The 20181-nt window shown below is 36.6% G+C and overlaps 1 protein-coding gene across 1 annotated transcript in view; it reads right to left on the bottom strand.

Annotated features, from left to right (window-relative positions):
- LOC131062304 (trafficking protein particle complex II-specific subunit 130 homolog) overlaps nt 1-20181 on the bottom strand; it is a 206542-nt gene that overhangs the window by 122918 nt on the left and 63443 nt on the right. The window contains exons 6-7 of the mRNA XM_057995932.2: nt 5916-6079; nt 168-257 (exon numbers count right to left, since the gene is read on the bottom strand). Coding sequence (XP_057851915.2) covers nt 168-257; nt 5916-6079 — 254 coding nt within the window. The remainder of the gene's footprint in view (nt 1-167; nt 258-5915; nt 6080-20181) is intronic.

Raw genomic sequence — 20181 nt, 5'->3', positions numbered from 1 at the left:
ATAAATCCTGAACTCTAAAGTACGCTACTAAAAGTTAATTATGCATCTGAACTATAGAATCAAACCAAAGTGTAAACGATTATTCAATAAATTTTCCAATCTTTAATATGACATTCACTATTGTAACCAGTAATAAATTTGAGAACTTAAGAAATAGAAACTTGTACCTCATGTAATGACAAAGTTTTTGAGAATGAAATAATGAACAGGTATCCCCTAGAAGCAACATCCACTGTACGATTCAATTTGAACAACAGCTGTATTATAAACGATAGGTAGTTAGACCATACAAAGATAACTGAGGTGTTCACTTGACAAGTTAAAAAATAAAGAATGAAATATAAATAGACAATGAAATTCATTACTAAATCTTAGAAACCATATATTTCATTATCCTGACATTGGTATCCTACTGCCTAGAATTAATCTACAACACAAACTTATAACATGCATCACAGCATAGATAGCACTAAAGATAAATAATTATTGATAACCAAGTAATTCTTCTTTAACAATGCAATAGATAGGTAATGGAAAGATTAAGCATAAGAGCTAACTCAAACTTTCTTCATAGATAGCATAAGACTTGACAGAAGTCTAAACTACACATCAATATTATGTAATGAATGTAAAAAACACAGGGAAAGCTTTTCATGTAACCTAATAAGCAAAAGAAATAGCATAAAACAGAGCCTACAAAACAATTATCGTGATGAAAAACACATGAAATATTATTGATGAAGCTAAAATCCATAGAACATAATGAACTAATTCAAGTTGAAAAGAAGGGTTGTGATAAACATGAACAATACAATGTTTACAAACTTCACATGGTCAATAACATTGCAATGACCCCCGATTAATAAATATACCAAGGACACATTGATCATTATCAATTAAAATAATAAATCATTATACATGAATTGTTATATTAATAAATGATAAATAATAAGTGTTATTATAAATCAAATAAATAATAAATGATAAATCGTTAATCATAGATTATTAATAATAAGTAATAAACGAATAATTATTATTACAAATCATGTAAATACTAAATCATTTATCATAAATATTTGTAAGTAAACTAAATGATAAATAATAATGCTTATTATAAATCAAATCAATAATAAATTATAAATCATGCTTATTTAGTAACAAATAATAAATAGGAAAAAAATCATTAAAATATAAGTTAAATGAATCAATGAGGAAGGAAGCGTATACATTAATACATCGAACTATTAACATAAATAATAAAATTAGATTAAGCGAACATTACACAGGGCAAATAACACCCAAAATCGCGTCATTTTCCAAAAGTCGCGTCCAAAGGAATAGAGCCGCAGAAGAAATATTTATCGCCTGGAAAGAACACGCGAGGAAAAAAAGAAAAGGACGGGAGTGCGGGAGTGCAAGGTAGAGGGAAAACCAGTGAATGCCACCAGCGAGCGATCACACACAGCGTGAGGGTTTGCGCGCATCTCCACATATAAGCGAACCAGTAGGAAGGAGTGTAGCCGTTGCTGCGCGTGGGCACTGCCGAGAACTACAGGGAATCTAGTGCGGGCGCCCAGGGTCTAGGCCACGGGAAAGAGTAGAAGGTACGCACTATCCCCAGAAAGCTACAGAGAAACATGGAAAACGGGGAAGGCATGATTTCCTTGATGCATTAAAACACTTAATAGAGTTCAGAGGGAGATTCATTAAAAAAATCTCTTAGAGGCAATATATATTGTAGAGGTTAAACATATGCATATGTCAGAGATAGGGAAGCTTGGACAGGGGTGGGATCTCTGCCAGGTTTGAGTGCATTAATGAGTTCATTCATTAATAGAGATCCTATAGAAACCTTAGGTAGATATTACCGGGGTTGTCTTAACTGAGAAAGAGTCTCAATAGAGGGTTGGGACAATCCCGATAAGATCAATCTAAGGACTGTTTTTCATCTTGTATAGTTAGTAACTAATCAATGAGCATTTAAATATTAAATATGTAGAATAACATAGTTTTACTACTTATATAATTGACATGTATATTTATTTATCTGGCATATTATGGAACACTAATTTTCTTTTGCAGGTCTTAAACTTCAAATAAATAACTTCCCCACTAGGGACATTACAAACATCAGCTGTAATTTGTAGAAGAATTCGACTATTGCCAATGTTTGACCATCCTTCTAAATCATACATATTGGCCTCTATAGCATTTTTTTTATTTTTCAATTTGTTAAAAGGTCAAATTTTAACGATTCAATTGTTGACATTGAAGAACCAAGACTGGTCTTTCATGCAGAGCCCAAACTTGTTAAAGAACCATATACCATGTTGGAGGATCCTATTGCTTTCTTGCTTAGAGTTGTGGGTAACAATCATATTCCTTGAATTCATTCTCGCCATTACCTACTACACCCTTGCAAATCAATCTTGTGTATCTATAATTTCTAGCCAACGGGTAAATAATGTAAGAACTCATGTAGAAAGATTTTGTTTTCTGCAAGTTTCTCAATTGTTCATCCCCGTTATTGTTGATGCCCAGTTGAACATTTTGACCCCTAAAGTAATCTCATCAACAAAATGATGCATCCAAGTCTCAAATGGCACACCCTAAGGGCTACCCATTACTCTATTCAGTAGCAAAATAATGTCCCCATAATCCTCCTTGAAATCAGTGTGAAGAAGCTTCTTTGGCATCTTTTTATAGGTGGCCCTAGGTTTCTCCAGCCATAGTTTGTTGATATTTGTTGCACTAGGTTCAAGTTGTTCTTCATAGATCCTAGTGGTTTCCTCCTTGGTTTTAAATGAGGTTCGGTTGTAGTTTGGAATCCCGAATGCCTCCTGGATAGCCAATTCTCCAAGGTAAGCAAATACTCTCCCGTCAGGTGCAATGATCTGCCTTTCTTGCATGTTATAGTGTATTGCACATTCAACAATCAGCTCACTGCATTCCATGGCTGGTGGAAATCCAGCTGCCTGGACTATGCCATTCCTCATCATTCATCGAGAAATTGGTGTGGGCAAATATCCATCATGCCCGTACATTCTTCTTCTAAATTCCTTGAAATCCACATGACCAAGGTTGTTGTCTCTAACCTTTTTCCACTTTGAAGTGATTTTGGACTCAGGTGTCTCCAACCTTTTTTCTTGAATTGCAAATTTCATTTGGACCTTTCTCGAAAGCCCTACCTGAGTGGTCATCTACTACTTGAAAAAGACATGGAAAAAAATGAATATTACTTTCAATAAACTTTAAGATTTTAATCCTGGTTTTAAACTCTTTTGTCCTAAATTTCGACCTTCAACCTGTCATAAGATAAAGAAAACTGTGAAAAAAAACAGATTGTAATATGGAAGAAATCTGCTCAACACTTGATAAAATTTATGAAAATAAGTGTTTGAGACAGAAAAGAACGAAGGAAATCAGTCAATAACCCAGATTTAAACTTTGAATTTATACTTTTGACTGAATTTCTTGGAAAAGATGCCTTCACTTCTGAAAATTCTTGATCAATTCCTTCTTTGCTTCAAAAATCCACTTGTTGCCTTCAAAAATCTTCCATCCTTGAACTTGGGAGAGAGAGACCTTTCACTATCGAACTTGAGAAAGAATGAAAATGATCTTTGAAATTGATATAAGGTTGAAAAGTTTGATCATTTTAGCATCTTTACATTTTTTTATGGATACATTGAACCTAGTCGCATTCTCATCTTCCTTAAAAAGGCAACTTAACCCCTTCGAAAGATTTCAAAAGAAACTTTCCATTTTTACCCTTGGCGCAACTTCACATCTTATCTTCATCTTGTCCATGTGTTGGCAAGGAATCCTCTAGATTCTTCATGTGTTTTCAGAAATTTTTCCCGGATTGGTCCCTAAGTGCTAAAAATAAAAAAGCAAAAAACGAAAAAAACAAAATCCCACAAAAATAGGAAGTTGTCAAAATTGACCCTAAGCAGTTGCATTTTTCGTCCTTCGGGCCTTCTAAGCACTTTGATGGTGTCTAAACACTGTTCTGATGATTGATTCCCTAATTGACTTTGATGATCACTTGGAAAATCTAGCTCCAAATTCTCAAAGATTGGCGACTAAGAATTCTAAAAAAGCAAAAACTAGGGGTTCCCATTTGCAATGGGGCGATGTGTGAAAAGGTCACAACACCACCAACCAAAAAAAAAATATAAAGAAGAAAACAAGGGCATCACATGAGGTTGTGTAGCTTATGAAGATTATTGCTTACATCACAATCAGTCAAGGTCAGCAACGATCAAGCAAAAGCTAGAACATGTTAAAATTTGCAAATATTCTTGCTTCCATGCACGAGAAAGCATGTTGAATTCATTGTTTTTATCAGAGAGCAAGGTCAAATGACATTAATTGAACTCATGTATTTCCCAACTAGGAAAGTAGCTGATGTCTTCAAAACATTGTCGACAGAAAAATTAGTTTAAGTTCTAAAAATTCTGTCATAAGGGGGCTGATAGAGGCTAGTGCCCATTACAGAGTTAGTCAGATTTGTGGTGATAAAGTTACACGCTGAAAAACCAAATTTGTCAGCTCGTAAATATCTTTTTGGACTTGATGTGATAAATAACATTTCACTCTAAGAAACCCTAGTTTATCAAGATGCCTAAGGTTAAACTGTCTAATCTACTATGAAACCTTCCAGCGAATGACAAATAATTTGCCTGAAAGAAGAGCTTTTTGAAGGGCGTGTCAGAATAGCTAAAGATCAAGAGTAGTCACATCTGGAGCTTGAAGGGGCAGGAAAATTTATTTTCTTGGAGGAATAGGTTGTTGATATTGGCAAATCCTATCCATCCCTGCTGAATTCTCTAGTTTTCCTTTGCATATTTCTTTCCCAATACCCTTTTTCCCCACTTTTTCTTCTGCTCACCTATGTCTTCTATGGAACATGATATCCCATCCCACAAGGCCTGGAGAGAATCTTCAGGTGCTCATAGGAACCCTCACCTGAAGAAAAGGAAAAGGAGCAATAGAAAGGTTATTCAGATTCTGAGAGAAATCTGAAAAGTAGCTCAATATTATACTTTATAGTTTATATCATGTGTGTAAATCTTATTTTTGCTTGAAGGATGATGTTGAGATTCAGAAGCTGTTTGCAGAACATGTCCTAGTCAATGAAGACACAAGGATAACAGAAATAGTCTTTGATTCTATCATCTTCTTATGTTCTTTTTTCTTCATGTTCATCAACAAAAATCAATGGGTATTCATTATTCAACACGTTATACATAAATCTACTCAAAATTGAACATTAAAACAATATTCTGCCTGTGGCCCATCCCAGATAAGAGATTGTCATCACTCACTATCTTGAACTTAGGAAGCTAATAATTTTTTCACCAAGGAGCCTATTTTACTTTTGACATGGATATTTCTACATTATTTGACAAATATCATCACATAATCCTATTAAAAAGCATATCCAGCTTAGTCAAAGATAGGCTGGAATTAAACATTTGGCAGTTAAAAAATTGGTTTAAACTTCAATAAGAATTATTAGGTAATTAAAAGGCTCCATGTAGTCACCAACAATTGGCTAATTCAGAGACTCATTGTGTTCTCAAATTCAACTATACTACAGCTCTTAACATGGAAAGTAGAACCCTATCAACTTCAGGGTGCATCTGGATCCTGCTGAATGTCCAATTGCAACCTCAATCTATTGCACTAGTGACATAACTCAAAACTTAATCAACAGATTTTTTAAATAAAACAATATTGCTAAAAAAATGGTTATAATGCAAGCTTCTATGAACATCACCGAATGAAAATGAAAATGCTCCCAACAAGGACAACATAAAAGTAAATTTATAAACTTTCGGAGATAGTTGAAATTCATATCATTTTCAATTCTCTATATAAGTAATTTATCAATCTGATGGACCATGAACCTGTGATTGGCGAGCAAAAAGATATTGTCGGAAATCAAACTCCCTGAATGTGTCATCAAGTGCAATTTGGCTCAAATTTTTGCATCCTGTCTCCATTAATGCAGATTGATCATCACCATGATCTAATCCACCAAACTCCTTGTGCTTTATATTTTGACCATTGACTGCAAAGCATTAATTACATATAAGGAAGCCAGCTTTTTCAATAGCATAAATCAGCAATTGTCTGATATAGTCAAAAGACTCAATACAATTCAGACTTGAATTCAAAAGCAACATTATTGCTATTCTAGTGCACTCCTATGCATCAACAATATGTGAAAACTATTCTATCTCTCCTTAATAAAATTAGCAACATTGAACGAACATTTATTATTAAAATAAATATTGTCTGGATTAAGAATTGCTAGGATTGTAAATAAGGGTTCTCATTCAGAGAGTTAAAATTTGATAATAAGGATGAAGTAATCTATAAACCCTCACCCAAATACAAGAAAATCATGTCATTTTTTTTTAATCCTTCCAAAGATCCAAATCCCGGGCAACATTAAATACCCCTGCAATAAAATTCATTTGACCTTACCTAATCGTGAAAGTCATTCATATCAGTTTTGAAAGAATTTTTTTCATTCTTCAGTACACATATTTTTCTATTTAAGTGCATACTCCACATTTGGAGTATCTTATCTATGTGAGTCCCCATGCCAAACCAAAACATGTTCAAGACTAGGAACGTTCAGTTTTAGAGAACCTCTTTGGTTGTATTTGAAAAATAATATCAGAAAATCATCACTTGTTATGCTTAATATTCTATCTTCCTAGTGCAATAAGGTTAACACTTGTGGTATGCAGGACCTTAATATTTTCATTTATTAGTTTTAGTTATTTCCTTAAGACAACTTAATTGCACATAGTTATGCCTATCCCAAAACCACATAAGCTATAATATTTGAATTCATAACATCATACTATGATTCCTAATGGTCACCCCTCAAAGTGTCCAATATTTTGATTTTTATCTTCCATGGTTTAAAAATTCCAAGTGAATTTCATGAGGGCATGTAACCATTGAACCCCCAATACTACATTGGTATCTCCTATACCAGCAGCATAGAAGTCATTTGTCACTTTGTGATTTCCCAAGTAGAGGCACAATTGGAAAATTGTCTTCATGCAAGGCATGATGAATCCATTAGCAACTATCACATTAGATCTCACAAAATCCTCAGTCTCAAGACCTCTTTTGGTCACCAAACCCTCATCAATGAAGAGGATTGTCCCATTATGAAATAAAACTATAAAACTCTGCCCATGAAAAACTCATCTAACTCTGATGGGGTTATATTAAGAGTACCAAATAAATTAGCAAAGTGTTATAACCTTCACGTGGCGTTAGCTCAAATCCCAATAATATTTTTGCAATCAACTTATTTCTACTCTTTCTCATCACCCAGTTCCCAAAATGGGCAAGGTGAGAGCATATGGAGTAAGATTGAGAATAGAGATTAGTTAATTGAAAATTTTGGCAGCAAGCTGACCAACTTATAATTTAAAACACAGAGAATTTATCGAGCCAAATTGGCTAGTAGTGAGTGCAAAAAAGTTGCAACAGTGCCAGAATGGCAGCTTAACTCACCCGATTCCAAATTCATGCCATGCAAGGTAGAGAATGAATAAAATTTAAAATGGGATCCAATGGTACTACCATCCAAGGATCTATTATGATGAAAGAACAATTATTGGCAGTACAACCTTCCAGTATTACGATTAGAAAAGATACAAAACAGTTGTTCTCCTTGAATTACATTCAGATATTTTGTCAAACATTTATCTATCATTTTGAATTTGAGAGCATTTCATTAAACAGTTAGCTAGCAATTTGAAACAGATAAAACAGTCACCTAGAATGAGCTAAGCGATGATCAAGTGCTCTAGCTGACACAAATAGTCTAATATATTGCTTCTTGCTACTGTTGGACTATGATATGTTGATTAAAATCTGATAGCAACTTAAATCTACATGATGTCCTTCTTTGTCTTTACACTGAAAGTCTATTCTGCACACTCATAACATTAAAATCTACATTTTAGAAGTTGGTGACGCTCAATTGATGTCAGAAACAACTCTTTTTATCACCTTTAGTGATCACTGTAATGTCCCCTAATTGGGTATACCCTAAGTTTGACTTAATTTCTTAATTTCCAAGTGGATGAGTGGATTTAGGAAATACCTTTCACCCAATTGCAACCCTACAGCAGATTAGAAGCTTCTTGCAACAATAATCTCAGAAATCAGATTTGTGAAATCATAGCAGAACAGTAATCAGATTAGCAGAACAGAGATCAGATTAGTGAATTCACAGTAGCATTATAAGAATTAATTTATATATATTTAGATCATAATCAGTAACAGAAATAGTGATTCATCCATTAAAGTCTCTAAATGTCTTGGAGGCTCAACCATAGGAGAGCATAGGGGAAAGTGACCTCAACGGGGTGTCTCAAACCCTCTACCTTGGGCCCAAGAGTAGATATACCATCCCTCTTGGCCTCATGTGGCCCATGCCATCCAGATGAGGTGGCCTACCCAGTGAGGTGTCGCCTTTCCATTATCCCCTCATCTTGCCAACCTTCTACTTCCCTTTTATGATTGGTCCCCCTGTACTTATGCATCATGATAGGATAGAAAGGTTGCAATAGGGTGCCCTGAAAACCATCTCCTCTAGGCCAAGGGCATTACCCACTGTACCCCCTTGGCCTCATGAGACCATCTGGCCCCCTCATAGAGGTGGCGTACCATAGAAGAATGCCTCATCACCGTACCCCTCTTGCAGACCCTCTTCCTTCTATCACAGCACGGAAATCACTCAAAATGAATGGGGGTGTACATATATATATATATCTGTGTGTGTGGTGTACCATAGAGCAATACCTCATCACCATACCCCTCTTGCAGACCCTCTTCCTTCTATCACAGCATGGAAAACACTCAAAATGAATGGGGGTGTACATATATATACATAAATAGTCATGTCAATAGTACGTAAATAATCATAAAGATGCTGAAGTAGTTATGCAGACAGTAATGTGCATAAACAGATATATATAATATTGTTATAGCACTTAAGGGTTTGCACAAAATGACCATACCACACAACAGTAGTTAGACGGACTCCCTGAGATTATGTCTTAAGATATATCAGATCGTCTATGCCACCAATGACTGCATATATTCCCCTTTCCAATTCTACTGATAACATGTTTATGCGCCTGCTGCTTATACTCAGAATTCTGCATTTTAGGATGGCATCCCATATCCTCCTTGCTGCCCTTTTGTCTGCTCTAAAATGGAGTCCTCTAAAATGGAGTCCCCTTACACTCTCCTTCACAAATGAAACCTTCTCCCCCCTTATAATTTCCAATGTGAGGGAGCATCACACCACTTCATCATGCCTTCCCTTTGCAAGGGTCACAATCTTTCACAATTACCACCCCTTCGAAAGGTCACAACCTTTCATCATTTCTGTCCTTAGAAGTCACTTCCTTATTTTCTGCCCATTCCTTCCTTCTTCCATTAATCCTTCCTTAATACTCATGCTCCATTTCTTCCTTTTCTCCATATCCCACCTTTCCATATTAATGACTTACTCTTTGCATACCCTCATATCCCACTGAGGAGACACACCTCTTTGGAAAGAGATATCCCTTTGAAAGGTCATGTCCCCTAATTGCTGTCTTCCTATTTCATTCAGATCTGCACTTCTGATTGTAGATTAAAATTGTTGTTTCAAATAAACTTATCTTCTCCCTTTTATACCTCATGTTTGAGGTCACAACTTTTCATTTCGAGCCTTTTGACCATTCATTAAACTTAACTAAGTTTTAATTATTTTAATTTTATTCTTTTATGTGTTAATTTTAAATTTATTTTTATTCTTTTAATTTTATTATTAAAATTAATATATTTATTATTAAATCCTATTTCAAAATGGGGACATTACAATCACTCCCAAACTAAAATAGCCTAAAATACTAATTTCTGCACTTCTCAATGTTGTAAGGTCTTTGAAATACCATTACACATAAAATCAAATTCACACACCACATTTCTTTTTGGAATATATAAATCACGCAAAACCCCAAAAATGTCTACAAACCCAAAATATTGGAAACCAAATACCATTGAATATAGTCAACACAATAGTCAATTCGGGCATGGAACCACTCAAATGGGTGTTTTTGTCCCCAAACCAATCTTTGCTACACACTGGTAATCCCTCGATGGAATTATTCTGAAAACTAGGAGGGTGGTTGTCCTCAAAGCTTTCAAATTTCCAAAGGGTTTCTATCATTTGGAAATGGAGAAGATGATTGTGTTCATTCTCGAGGAATGAAAAAACTCCAAAAAGAATGCAATGTATTTTTTGAAAACTCTCCTCTTATAACTTTTTCAGAGCTATTTTAGATTAGTAAGGTTTTTTGCTTTTTCATTGCTTTTTTGAAAAAACATTTTTTCTCTAAAAAAGTAACATAAAGTGTCCTTATAACCACTATTCAGCACCTTAAACCTATCAAACTTTATCTATACACTTAAACCGCTTTTTTAAATAATTAAATACAAATTGTTATTTGATTTTACATTTTCGACAACTTCAATATTTAATTATTTTTCCCTTATAAATCATCTCAAGGTCTTACAAAAAATACTAAAATAAGCCAATTAATTTGTCCTAATAATTCCACCAACTCCTTAAGTAAATAGGACTTTAGTCCAAAGAAAGTTGGTATTATCCCACGGCGGCTTCTCCAATAAGTTTTTGGTTCTCCTGAAATTTCCAATTTGCACTAGAAAAAATACTCTTGTGCACGTCGTCTCCAAGAACTTGATGTCACTATCAAAATTTCTTTCTGAGAAAGTTGACAATCCAAAAACTTTTGGATTTTCAAGAATGTTGAAATTGATCAAAAAAGGGGTGTTATTTTTAGTACTTTCAGATTGAATAAAACTCAGAAATTTAGAATTAGGTTAATTAATTTATTGTTTTCCATACTTTAAGCATAATAAGGGAAATGAAATGCTAAAGACAATGCACAGTTACCCTGGGAAAACCTCCTAGGAGGAAAAGCCCAGCCAAAGGATCCTCAGATATGATTTATGATTTAGAATTCAACTGAACATTACACACTTATCTGGAGTTGCAGCCACTATGTGGAAGAGATGAAATACTCTTCAATCAGTTTGCAGTCCTCCTCATCTAATCACAGTTCTTTAAAGAAGTCTTCTATATTTTGGAGATGGTCTGCTGCCTATTGTGGAGTTCGCTGTCTACTGTTTGGGATCTGCAACTGTTTGGTTGAGTTCGCTCTCTCCTATTTAGGATAGGAGTTCGCTGCCTTCAATTTGGATCTTCTGCAACCTAATGAAGTTCGCTGTCTACTACCACTATCTAGAGGAGTTTGCTATTCCAAATGCCTTAGTATAAAATTCGCTCTTCACCGAATATAATTTCATCAGCTTGAAAAACTTGATTGTGATAATGAGAAGTATGCGCTGCATTTATAGGAGACATATAGCTTCTCAAACATGTCGGCCTCCTTTACCATTAAACAATTAATTATTGATTCCCTTTTAATTGACAGAGCCGACCCTATCAAGGAGGGGAGGCGTGTTGAGTTGAGTGAAGCGTGGAAGTCTCTTTAGGTGAGGGCAGAAAGGTATTGGGCCTGGCCCTATATGAAAGGGGGGGGGGGGGGGGGTTTCCAATGTTGCCCAAGGCAATTGGAATCCGCCAGCCCTAATTACAAACAACACTCCCTCTTAATTAGGGAATAGAATCATAATCATAATCTTCCAGCTTGCACACAAGCATAGACTAGATCCACCTTGCATTGCTCACAGAGGGTGGAGAGGATCCTTTACTACCATCTTACATTGCCCGCAGAGGATGGTCAAAGGTTACAATACCATCTTACATTGCCCGCAGAGGATGGTTTAACAATTTACACTTCCTTTTACAATACCATCTTACATTGCCCGCAAAGGATGGTTAATAATTATACTTCTCCCTGAGAAGTTTACAATACCACCTTACATTGCCCACAAAGGGTGGTTTAATATTTACAATACCATCTTACATTGCCCGCAGAGGATGGATAATAATTACACTTCTCCCTGAGAAGTTTACAATACCACGTTACATTGCCCGCAGAGGGTGGTTAACATTTACAACACCATCTTACATTGCCCGCAGAGGATGGTTAAGAATTATACTTCTCCCTGAGAAGTTTTACAATACCACCTTACATTGCCCGCAGAGAGTGGTTTTATACAATACAAAGTATTACTGAAATTGAGACTCCCTCTCAATCGGAGTTTCATTTTCCACAATACCAAGTCTATCCCTGAAGTACACAAACTTCACTTTGGATAGAGGCTTGGTGAGGATATCTGCAACCTGCTCATCAGTGCTGACATACTTCAACTGAATAGCACCTCTTTGCACCATGCCCCGAATAAAATGATAATGGGTTTCCACATGTTTTGACCTGTCATGAAACACTGGATTGATAGACATTTTAATACAACTCTGATTATCACAGTGAATAACTGTAGGATCCCATGGCTGACCAAACAGCCCAGCAAGACGCTTACGAAGCCACACTGCTTCTCTGGATGCTACACTTGCTGCAATATACTCAGCTTCAGCAGTACTCAATGCCACTGAGGATTGTTTTTTGCAAGCCCAAGAGATCACTGCAGAACCCAAGCTAAAACAAATACCAGAGGTGTTTTTCCTGTCTTTGACACTTCCAGCCCAGTCTACACCAAAATAACCTTCCAAGGTTATTGGAGTGTTAAGTGGATACTTCAGCCCAAAACCAACTGTGCCCCGCAAGTATCTTAGGATATGCTTGGCTGCAACAAGGTGAACATGCTTGGGCAAGCTCATGAACTGGCTGAGAACATTTACAGCAAAACATATGTCTGGTATAGTGTTAACTAGATACATCAATGATCCAATCAACTGTCAGTACTCGGATGGATCTGCAAATTCAGAGTTAGCTGTAAAAACACTTAACTTCTTTAAGTTAGATTCCATAGGAGTAGACATTGGTTTACAATCCATCATTCTAAATCTTTTCAAAATGTCAATAGTATACTTCCCTTGACTTAGAAAGATTTCGTTAGATCTTTGCCATACTTCTAGACCTAGGAAATAATGCATTAGACCTAAATCTTTCATTTCAAATTCTGAAGCTAGTTCTTTCTTGCATCTAATAATAAGTTCATCTTTACCAGTAAGAAATAAGTCATCCACATAAAGAACTAGAATTAGCATTTCATCATTGGCTACTTTAAAGTAAATGTTAGGGTCAGCATCATTTTTACAAAAACCTAGACTTAGCAAGTATTTATCAATTCTTTCATACCAAGCACGAGGAGCTTGTTTAAGACCATACAGAGCTTTCTTTAACCTGCACACATGGGTTAATTTATCCTGAATCTCATATCCCTCAGGTTGCTCAATATAGACTTCTTCCTCAATGACACCATTGAGAAAGGCAATCTTAACATCCATTTGATGTAGTTTCCAACCCTTAGAGGCAGCAATAGCAATTATTGTTCTAATGGAAGTATATCTAGCAACAGCAGCAAATGTTTCTTCATAGTCTATGCCTTCCTTTTGGGAAAAACCACGCGCTACAAATCTAGCCTTATATTTTTCAATACTACCATCAGCATTATGTTTAATTTTAAATAACCATTTAGATGAAACAACAGATTTACCTTTGGGTCTGGGCACAGGGTCCCACACATCATTCTTGATGATTGACTGATATTCTTCATCCATAGCAAGCTTCCAAGCATGATGACTTAAGGCTTCTTCAACATTGCAAGGTTCAGTTTCAATGAGATTATACATTAAAGAAACGTAGTTGGAAAATACATGAGGTCTCTTAGTTTCACGGAAGGTGCCACTTGGAGCAGCAAATCTCTCAGCTTCTTGAATGGTGTTTCTTACCCAGAGTGGCCTCTTTTTGGTAACGACAATGTCACTAGGAATATCAATGGGATTCATGGGTTCTGGAGGATCATCATGATTGTCTTGAGGTGGAGGTTCAACTTGCTCCCTCTGAATCTCAGGGTTAGTATCAACGTCTATATTTTGATTATCATTAGATTCATCAATAACACAAGAACCTTTCGATTTCTTAAAAGCAATGTCTTCTTCAAATTTAACATCCCTACTTACCTCAACGTACCTTTGACCTGGGATGTAAATCCTGAATGCCTTGGAGGATTCACTGTATCCGACTAGCATGCCTTTCTTTCCGGAGGGTTCCAACTTTGATCGTTTTTCCTTGGGCACATGAACATAGACGGGACTTCCAAAGATTCTGAGGTGACTAATGTCTGGTTTGGATCCTGTGAAGGCTTCTTCCGGGGTCATGTTCTTTAGAGCACGATGAGGACATCTGTTCTAGATGTATACTGCTGTTCTAGAAGCCTCAACCCATAGGAAGGTCTGCAAGTCTTGATCGTGGATCATAGCCTTTGCAGCCTCCACAATGGTCCTATTCTTTCTTTCAGCAACACCATTTTGTTGAGGATTGTATGGAACACAAAACTCTCTCTTAATTCCTGACTCAACACAAAAATCATGAAAGCTACCCGAGGTGTACTCACCTCCATTGTTAGATCTTAAACATTTGATTCTTTTACCAGAGAAGTTTTCAGTTAATGCTTTAAACTCCTTAAATTTACTTAAGACTTCATCAGATTCTTTAGATTTCAAGAAGTAGATCCAAGTTTTCCTAGAGAAATCATCTATGAAGATTACATAATAAAGGAATCCACTAGGAGATGCTACAGACATAGGACCACATAAATCAGAGTGAACAAGTTCTAGTTTGTCTTTAGCTCTATTTTCACTTTTATGAAATGGACTTTTAACATTCTTACCAATAGCACAACCTTTACAAGTGTTATCATGAATTTGACTAAGTTTAGGCATACCTTTAACTAACCTTTCAAGAGATGGAAGGGCTTGATAATGTAGATGTCCAAGTCTTCTATGCCATAACTCACAGGATTCCGGAGCCTCACTAATGAGTGCTTGAATAGGGTTAGTAGAGAGCTTATAAAGACTATCATATCTATGGCCAATTATACGAGTAGATTTAAAACTATCTTTCTTAGACCAAGCAAGAACTTTTCCTTCAGAAAATGCAATTTGATAACCTTTATCTTCTAGAGCAGAAATGGAAATTAGGTTTCTTTTAATTCCAGGAACAAACAATATATCACTGAGATGCAAGGAAATACCGGAATCTAATTTTAAAGTAGAGCCAGAACCTCTTACCGAATAACGAGCGTCATCACCAATTACCACGTGAAGGCTAGTATCCTTTTCTACTAGGCCTGAAAGATGATCACAGTAACCTGTGATGTGTCTGGAGGCACCACTGTCAATCAACCATGTATTGCTATCTGAGGGAACACTGCTAGATAGAGCGGAGATGAATAAGAAGTCATCATTTTGTTCTGAGACTTCATTTAGGTTTGCTTCACTTTGGTTAAGGTTAAACTGACATTCCTTAGCATAGTGACCGAATTTGTCACATCTAAAACATCGCACACGCGAAGTATCTCTTGGTTTCTTCCAAGGGTGTTGGGAACTAAAAGATCTGGATTCCCTATTTCTTTTAGGATAAGGTTGCTTCCAATTTCCCCTTTTCTTGCATTGAGCTGCAAGCATGTGATGGTCATCTACATGGGGGCTCTTGGATTGACTCCTTGTGATGAGGCGAGACTCTTCTTGGATGCAATCATTCTTAAGGCGATCAAGTGAAGGTAACTCAGACCGACCACTTATGGTTTGGATAAATGACTCCCATGAGAGAGGTAGACCATTAAAGGCAATCATGACAAGGTCTTTGTCTTCCATGTTATGACCAATTAAACCTAGCTGAATCTTTAGTTCTGAAATTTTCATGAAGTAGGAAATCATAGAATCTTCCTTAGCCATTTTTATATTAAGTAGTTGTTGTCTTAATGTAATTGCCCTACTAAAATTATTAACTTCATATGTACCTTGTAGATGGCTGAACATTTCCCTAGCAGTGGTGAATGAGGCGATAGAGGTGATGAGGTGGTCTTTGACTGAATCAATAAGAATCTTCCTGGCCTTGATAGCATCCTTTTTGAATTGTTTCAACTCAGCTGCATCCGAAGGCTCAATTAGCTCCTTTTCTTCTATGAATTGAAGAAGGTCTTCTTTCTCGAGAGCCAACTTGATTCGAACTTTCCATGCAGTAAAATTTAGATTCCCATCAAGCCTATCTTCAACTTTCAGCCCCATTGACCTGATTTGCAAAAGCTACAGCAAACTGAAAATAAAGGTGTACTGAATTTTAAATCTGAAGATTGATCTAACCAATTAGCTCTGATACCATGTTATTTTTAGTACTTTCAGATTGAATAAAACTCAGAAATTTAGAATTAGGTTAATTAATTTATTGTTTTCCATACTTTAAGCATAATAAGGGAAATGAAATGCTAAAGACAACGCACAGTTACCCTGGGAAAACCTCCTAGGAGGAAAAACCCAGCCAAAGGATCCTCAGATCTGATTTATGATTTAGAATTCAACTGAACATTACACACTTATCTGGAGTTGCAGCCACTATGTGGAAGAGATGAAATACTCTTCAATCAGTTTGCAGTCCTCCTCATCTAATCACAGTTCTTTAAAGAAGTCTTCTATATTTTGGAGATGGTCTGCTGCCTCTTGTGGAGTTCGCTGTCTACTGTTTGGGATCTGCTACTGTTTGGTTGAGTTCGCTCTCTCCTATTTAGGATAGGAGTTCGCTGCCTTCAATTTGGATCTTCTGCAACCTAATGAAGTTCGTTGTCTACTGCCACTATCTAGAGGAGTTTGCTATTCCAAATGCCTCAGTATAAAATTCGCTCTTCACCGAATATAATTTCATCAGCTTGAAAAACTTGATTGTGATAATGAGAAGTATGCGCTGCATTTATAGGAGACATATAGCTTCTCAAACATGTCGGCCTCCTTTACCATTTAACAATTAATTATTGATTCCCTTTTAATTGATAGAGCCGACCCTATCAAGGAGGCGTGTTGAGTTGAGTGAAGCGTGGAAGTCTCTTCAGGTGAGGGCCGAGAGGTATTGGGCCTGGCCCTATATGAAGGGGGGGGGGGGGGGGGGGGATTCCAATGTTGCCCAAGGCAATTGGAATCCGCCAGCCCTAATTACAAACAACAAGGGGAACATCACACAAAGGCACATCTTGAAACTATTTCTTCATCTTATCTCTAAGTTCAATTTCATCTTACTCTTTTCCTAACTTAGATTCCTCAGCTCCATATTCTTTATCTGAAACTACTTCAATATAATGCACTTGGCCACAACCAAGACACCTATGTCTTGTTGCCCATGGTTCCTTAAAAAAGGAAGCCAAGCTTTTTCGATCTCAACTAATTCTTGGCCTCTTCCTCTATTTTGGAAGGAATATTCTTGGGCTGATTGAATCCCTTTCGAAATTGTTTCTAAAGGGAAGAGCCTTTGTCTGAAATTTACTCTTAAGAACCAAAGTCTCTAATGCCAAAGAAATCTTGCTTGCCTACTACAATCAACGAAAATCAAAAGCCTTCACCAAACCCTAAAGGGGCTATGATAGACCTTCTATGAGCAGCATAGTTAGCCTACACTTAAGACATGTCAAGAACTATTACAAACAACTTCTAAATTCAATCACGTAGCTTGCCATAGTACTCTACTATCTAAGTTGGGCCAACTCCCTGAAATGGACTTTAGGGTCTTTTCTATCAAATCACTCAATCAATCTCCTACTGAACTCACCATAGGTATTGATGAGACTATGACCCTAGGTGACCAATACATGGTACAACCACACATGAGCAATACCTTCGAGGTGAAAAGTGGCAAACTTGATAGCTTCCTCTACAAACATGGGTTTGAGTGACAAGTAAGTGTTAATTTTATCAATCAGATTGACAGTGAGAAACAGAAAACATGAAATGCACACATGACACAGTGATACCCTGGGAAAACCTCCCTCTTGGAGGTGAAAAACCCAGCAAGAATATCTCAGATCTAACATATATTAAGGGCGCAACCAAACTACAAATTAGCCCAGCTAGGGCACAACAAATGATCACCAAAGTACACACTTATCTGAAAATCTGATCAGATCTGAATATGAACGAAATTCCCAGAATGTCATACGCTGATCTTGGATGATGTTCGCTGGCTGAGGATAGCTGATTCAGCAGGCATCACAGACTTAGGAGATGATTTGCCTTGCCTAGAGTAAGCTCGCTCAAGGTAGAATAACTTCAGTTCTCCAAGTAGCCTAAATTTGCTCAATGATGAAGTGATCAGGTTCGCTGCTAGGTGTGATCAGATTCGCTGCTGTAGATGTCTTGATTAGGACAGATCGCATAAAGCAGAGAGATGATAATTATTGAGTTCATTGTGACTACAAGTCACCTTGTACTTATATGAAACATACCCTTAATTTTCTTGGTTGGCCTAATAAATAATTGGCGCCAAGATACAAGTTCAAATTACATTTGAATTAGGTCTTGCCTCATAGCAAATTACAAGTTACATTTTGATCATATGCCCAAATAGGGCCTGCCCTATATTGGATATAGCCGCTGAGATATTTAAATATCAAGGCCGACAGGCCACTTGATATTTGTGTAGTAGGTCGGCCCCCAGAAGGGATCCGACCTAGCTACAAAAACCAATATCCTCCACAAACATGGGTTTGAGTGACAAGTAAGTGTCCAACTTCTAAATCCATGCACGGGTTGTACACTTGTTTGACCCATCAAAAGTAGAAAAGGTAAACTTCCCCAATGAATGTTACATATCTCTCTTGTGCTGATTTCTCTAGGGTCTCGTTCGGGTCAAGGTCCATTCCTTGTCTTCTTCAAATTAATGAAATTCTCCATAGGAAGAGCCCTCTACTCAACAAAAGAAACAATAATATTGTCTAGCACCAGATTTTGCACTTCCACTTATAGTGCTTCTTCTTTTTCTCTATGTATGAAAGTAGGTTGGAAGGGGCCACCAGTGGGACTGATAACAGTTATATTGTTGTTTTTACTATTATTATTCCCTAAAGAACTCCTTCCACCATTTCGATTTTGGGTAGGCCTAGGAGCATTCAAGTTCTACATGGTTTGTGTCAACTGAGCCATCATATTTATCATCTGTTGTTGCCTTTGGATAAGGACATTAAACCATGCATCTCCGCTTCATTTATCATGACTCCCTTATCTCTTCCCTCTATCATAAACCCTTCTATCTTTGGATCCTAGTGTTCATACTGATGTTCTATTGACTGAACCCCTCTCTCTCTCTCTCTCTCTCTCTCTCTCTCTCAATTGTTCATTTCTCTACAAGTTAGCAATTTCACCACTTCTGATACTACTATAATGTGCTGAACTATTTTTTTTTTTAGTTTTCACTGTCATGGGAACAAGCATGAAAGCTTAACACTTTTTTGATCACCCAAATCTTGATGTGGGCAAGATAAGAGCACACTGAACTGTTTTTTTTTAGCTTTTACTGTCATGAGAACAAGCATGAAACCTTAACACTTTTTTTCATCATCCAAACCTTGATGTGGGCAAGATAAGAGCATATATTAAAGGGTTTGAATGATATTAACTAAATACTTGTTGGCAACAAGCTGTATAACTCAATAGTGCACCTATTACAAATTATAGAAGTAAAGACAAGCCTTATCTAGTAGCAAGCCTTCCAAATGAATTACAACTAAAATAGAAAGTGAATGAAACTAGCTCTAGTGGTAAGTCTTCTAGGACAATTTACAAATATTGAATCTGACAAAGAACCACACAAATTATGATGCCAGAAATGAGAGTGTTTTTTAACTCAGGGCAGCATTGCCATCCAGACTTACAATACTGAAATCGTTGCAAATCTTATATCCTTTTTATACATCAACCACACAAAAAACTACAATGCAGTAATCTTCTTCTGCAATAGTATCAATAATCCCCTAAAATATAAAAATTAGAAATGTTTTCATAATCCAAAGAGCTCACATGTAAGAAGTGCCTTCTCCAGGGATGCAATGGCTAAGTTAATGTTGTATGGCAGCCAAGGTATTAAGTATTAAGTAATTTCTTGGAGCGACAGCCTTTAAATTTGGATCAGCCTGCTTTATAGGATACAGCAA

Source organism: Cryptomeria japonica, chromosome 7, assembly GCF_030272615.1.
Source record: "Cryptomeria japonica chromosome 7, Sugi_1.0, whole genome shotgun sequence".
In the NCBI taxonomy this organism is placed as follows: domain Eukaryota; kingdom Viridiplantae; phylum Streptophyta; class Pinopsida; order Cupressales; family Cupressaceae; genus Cryptomeria; species Cryptomeria japonica.
The sequence above is the reverse complement of the archived record's forward strand: the minus strand, read 5'-3'. Positions and strand labels throughout refer to the sequence as shown.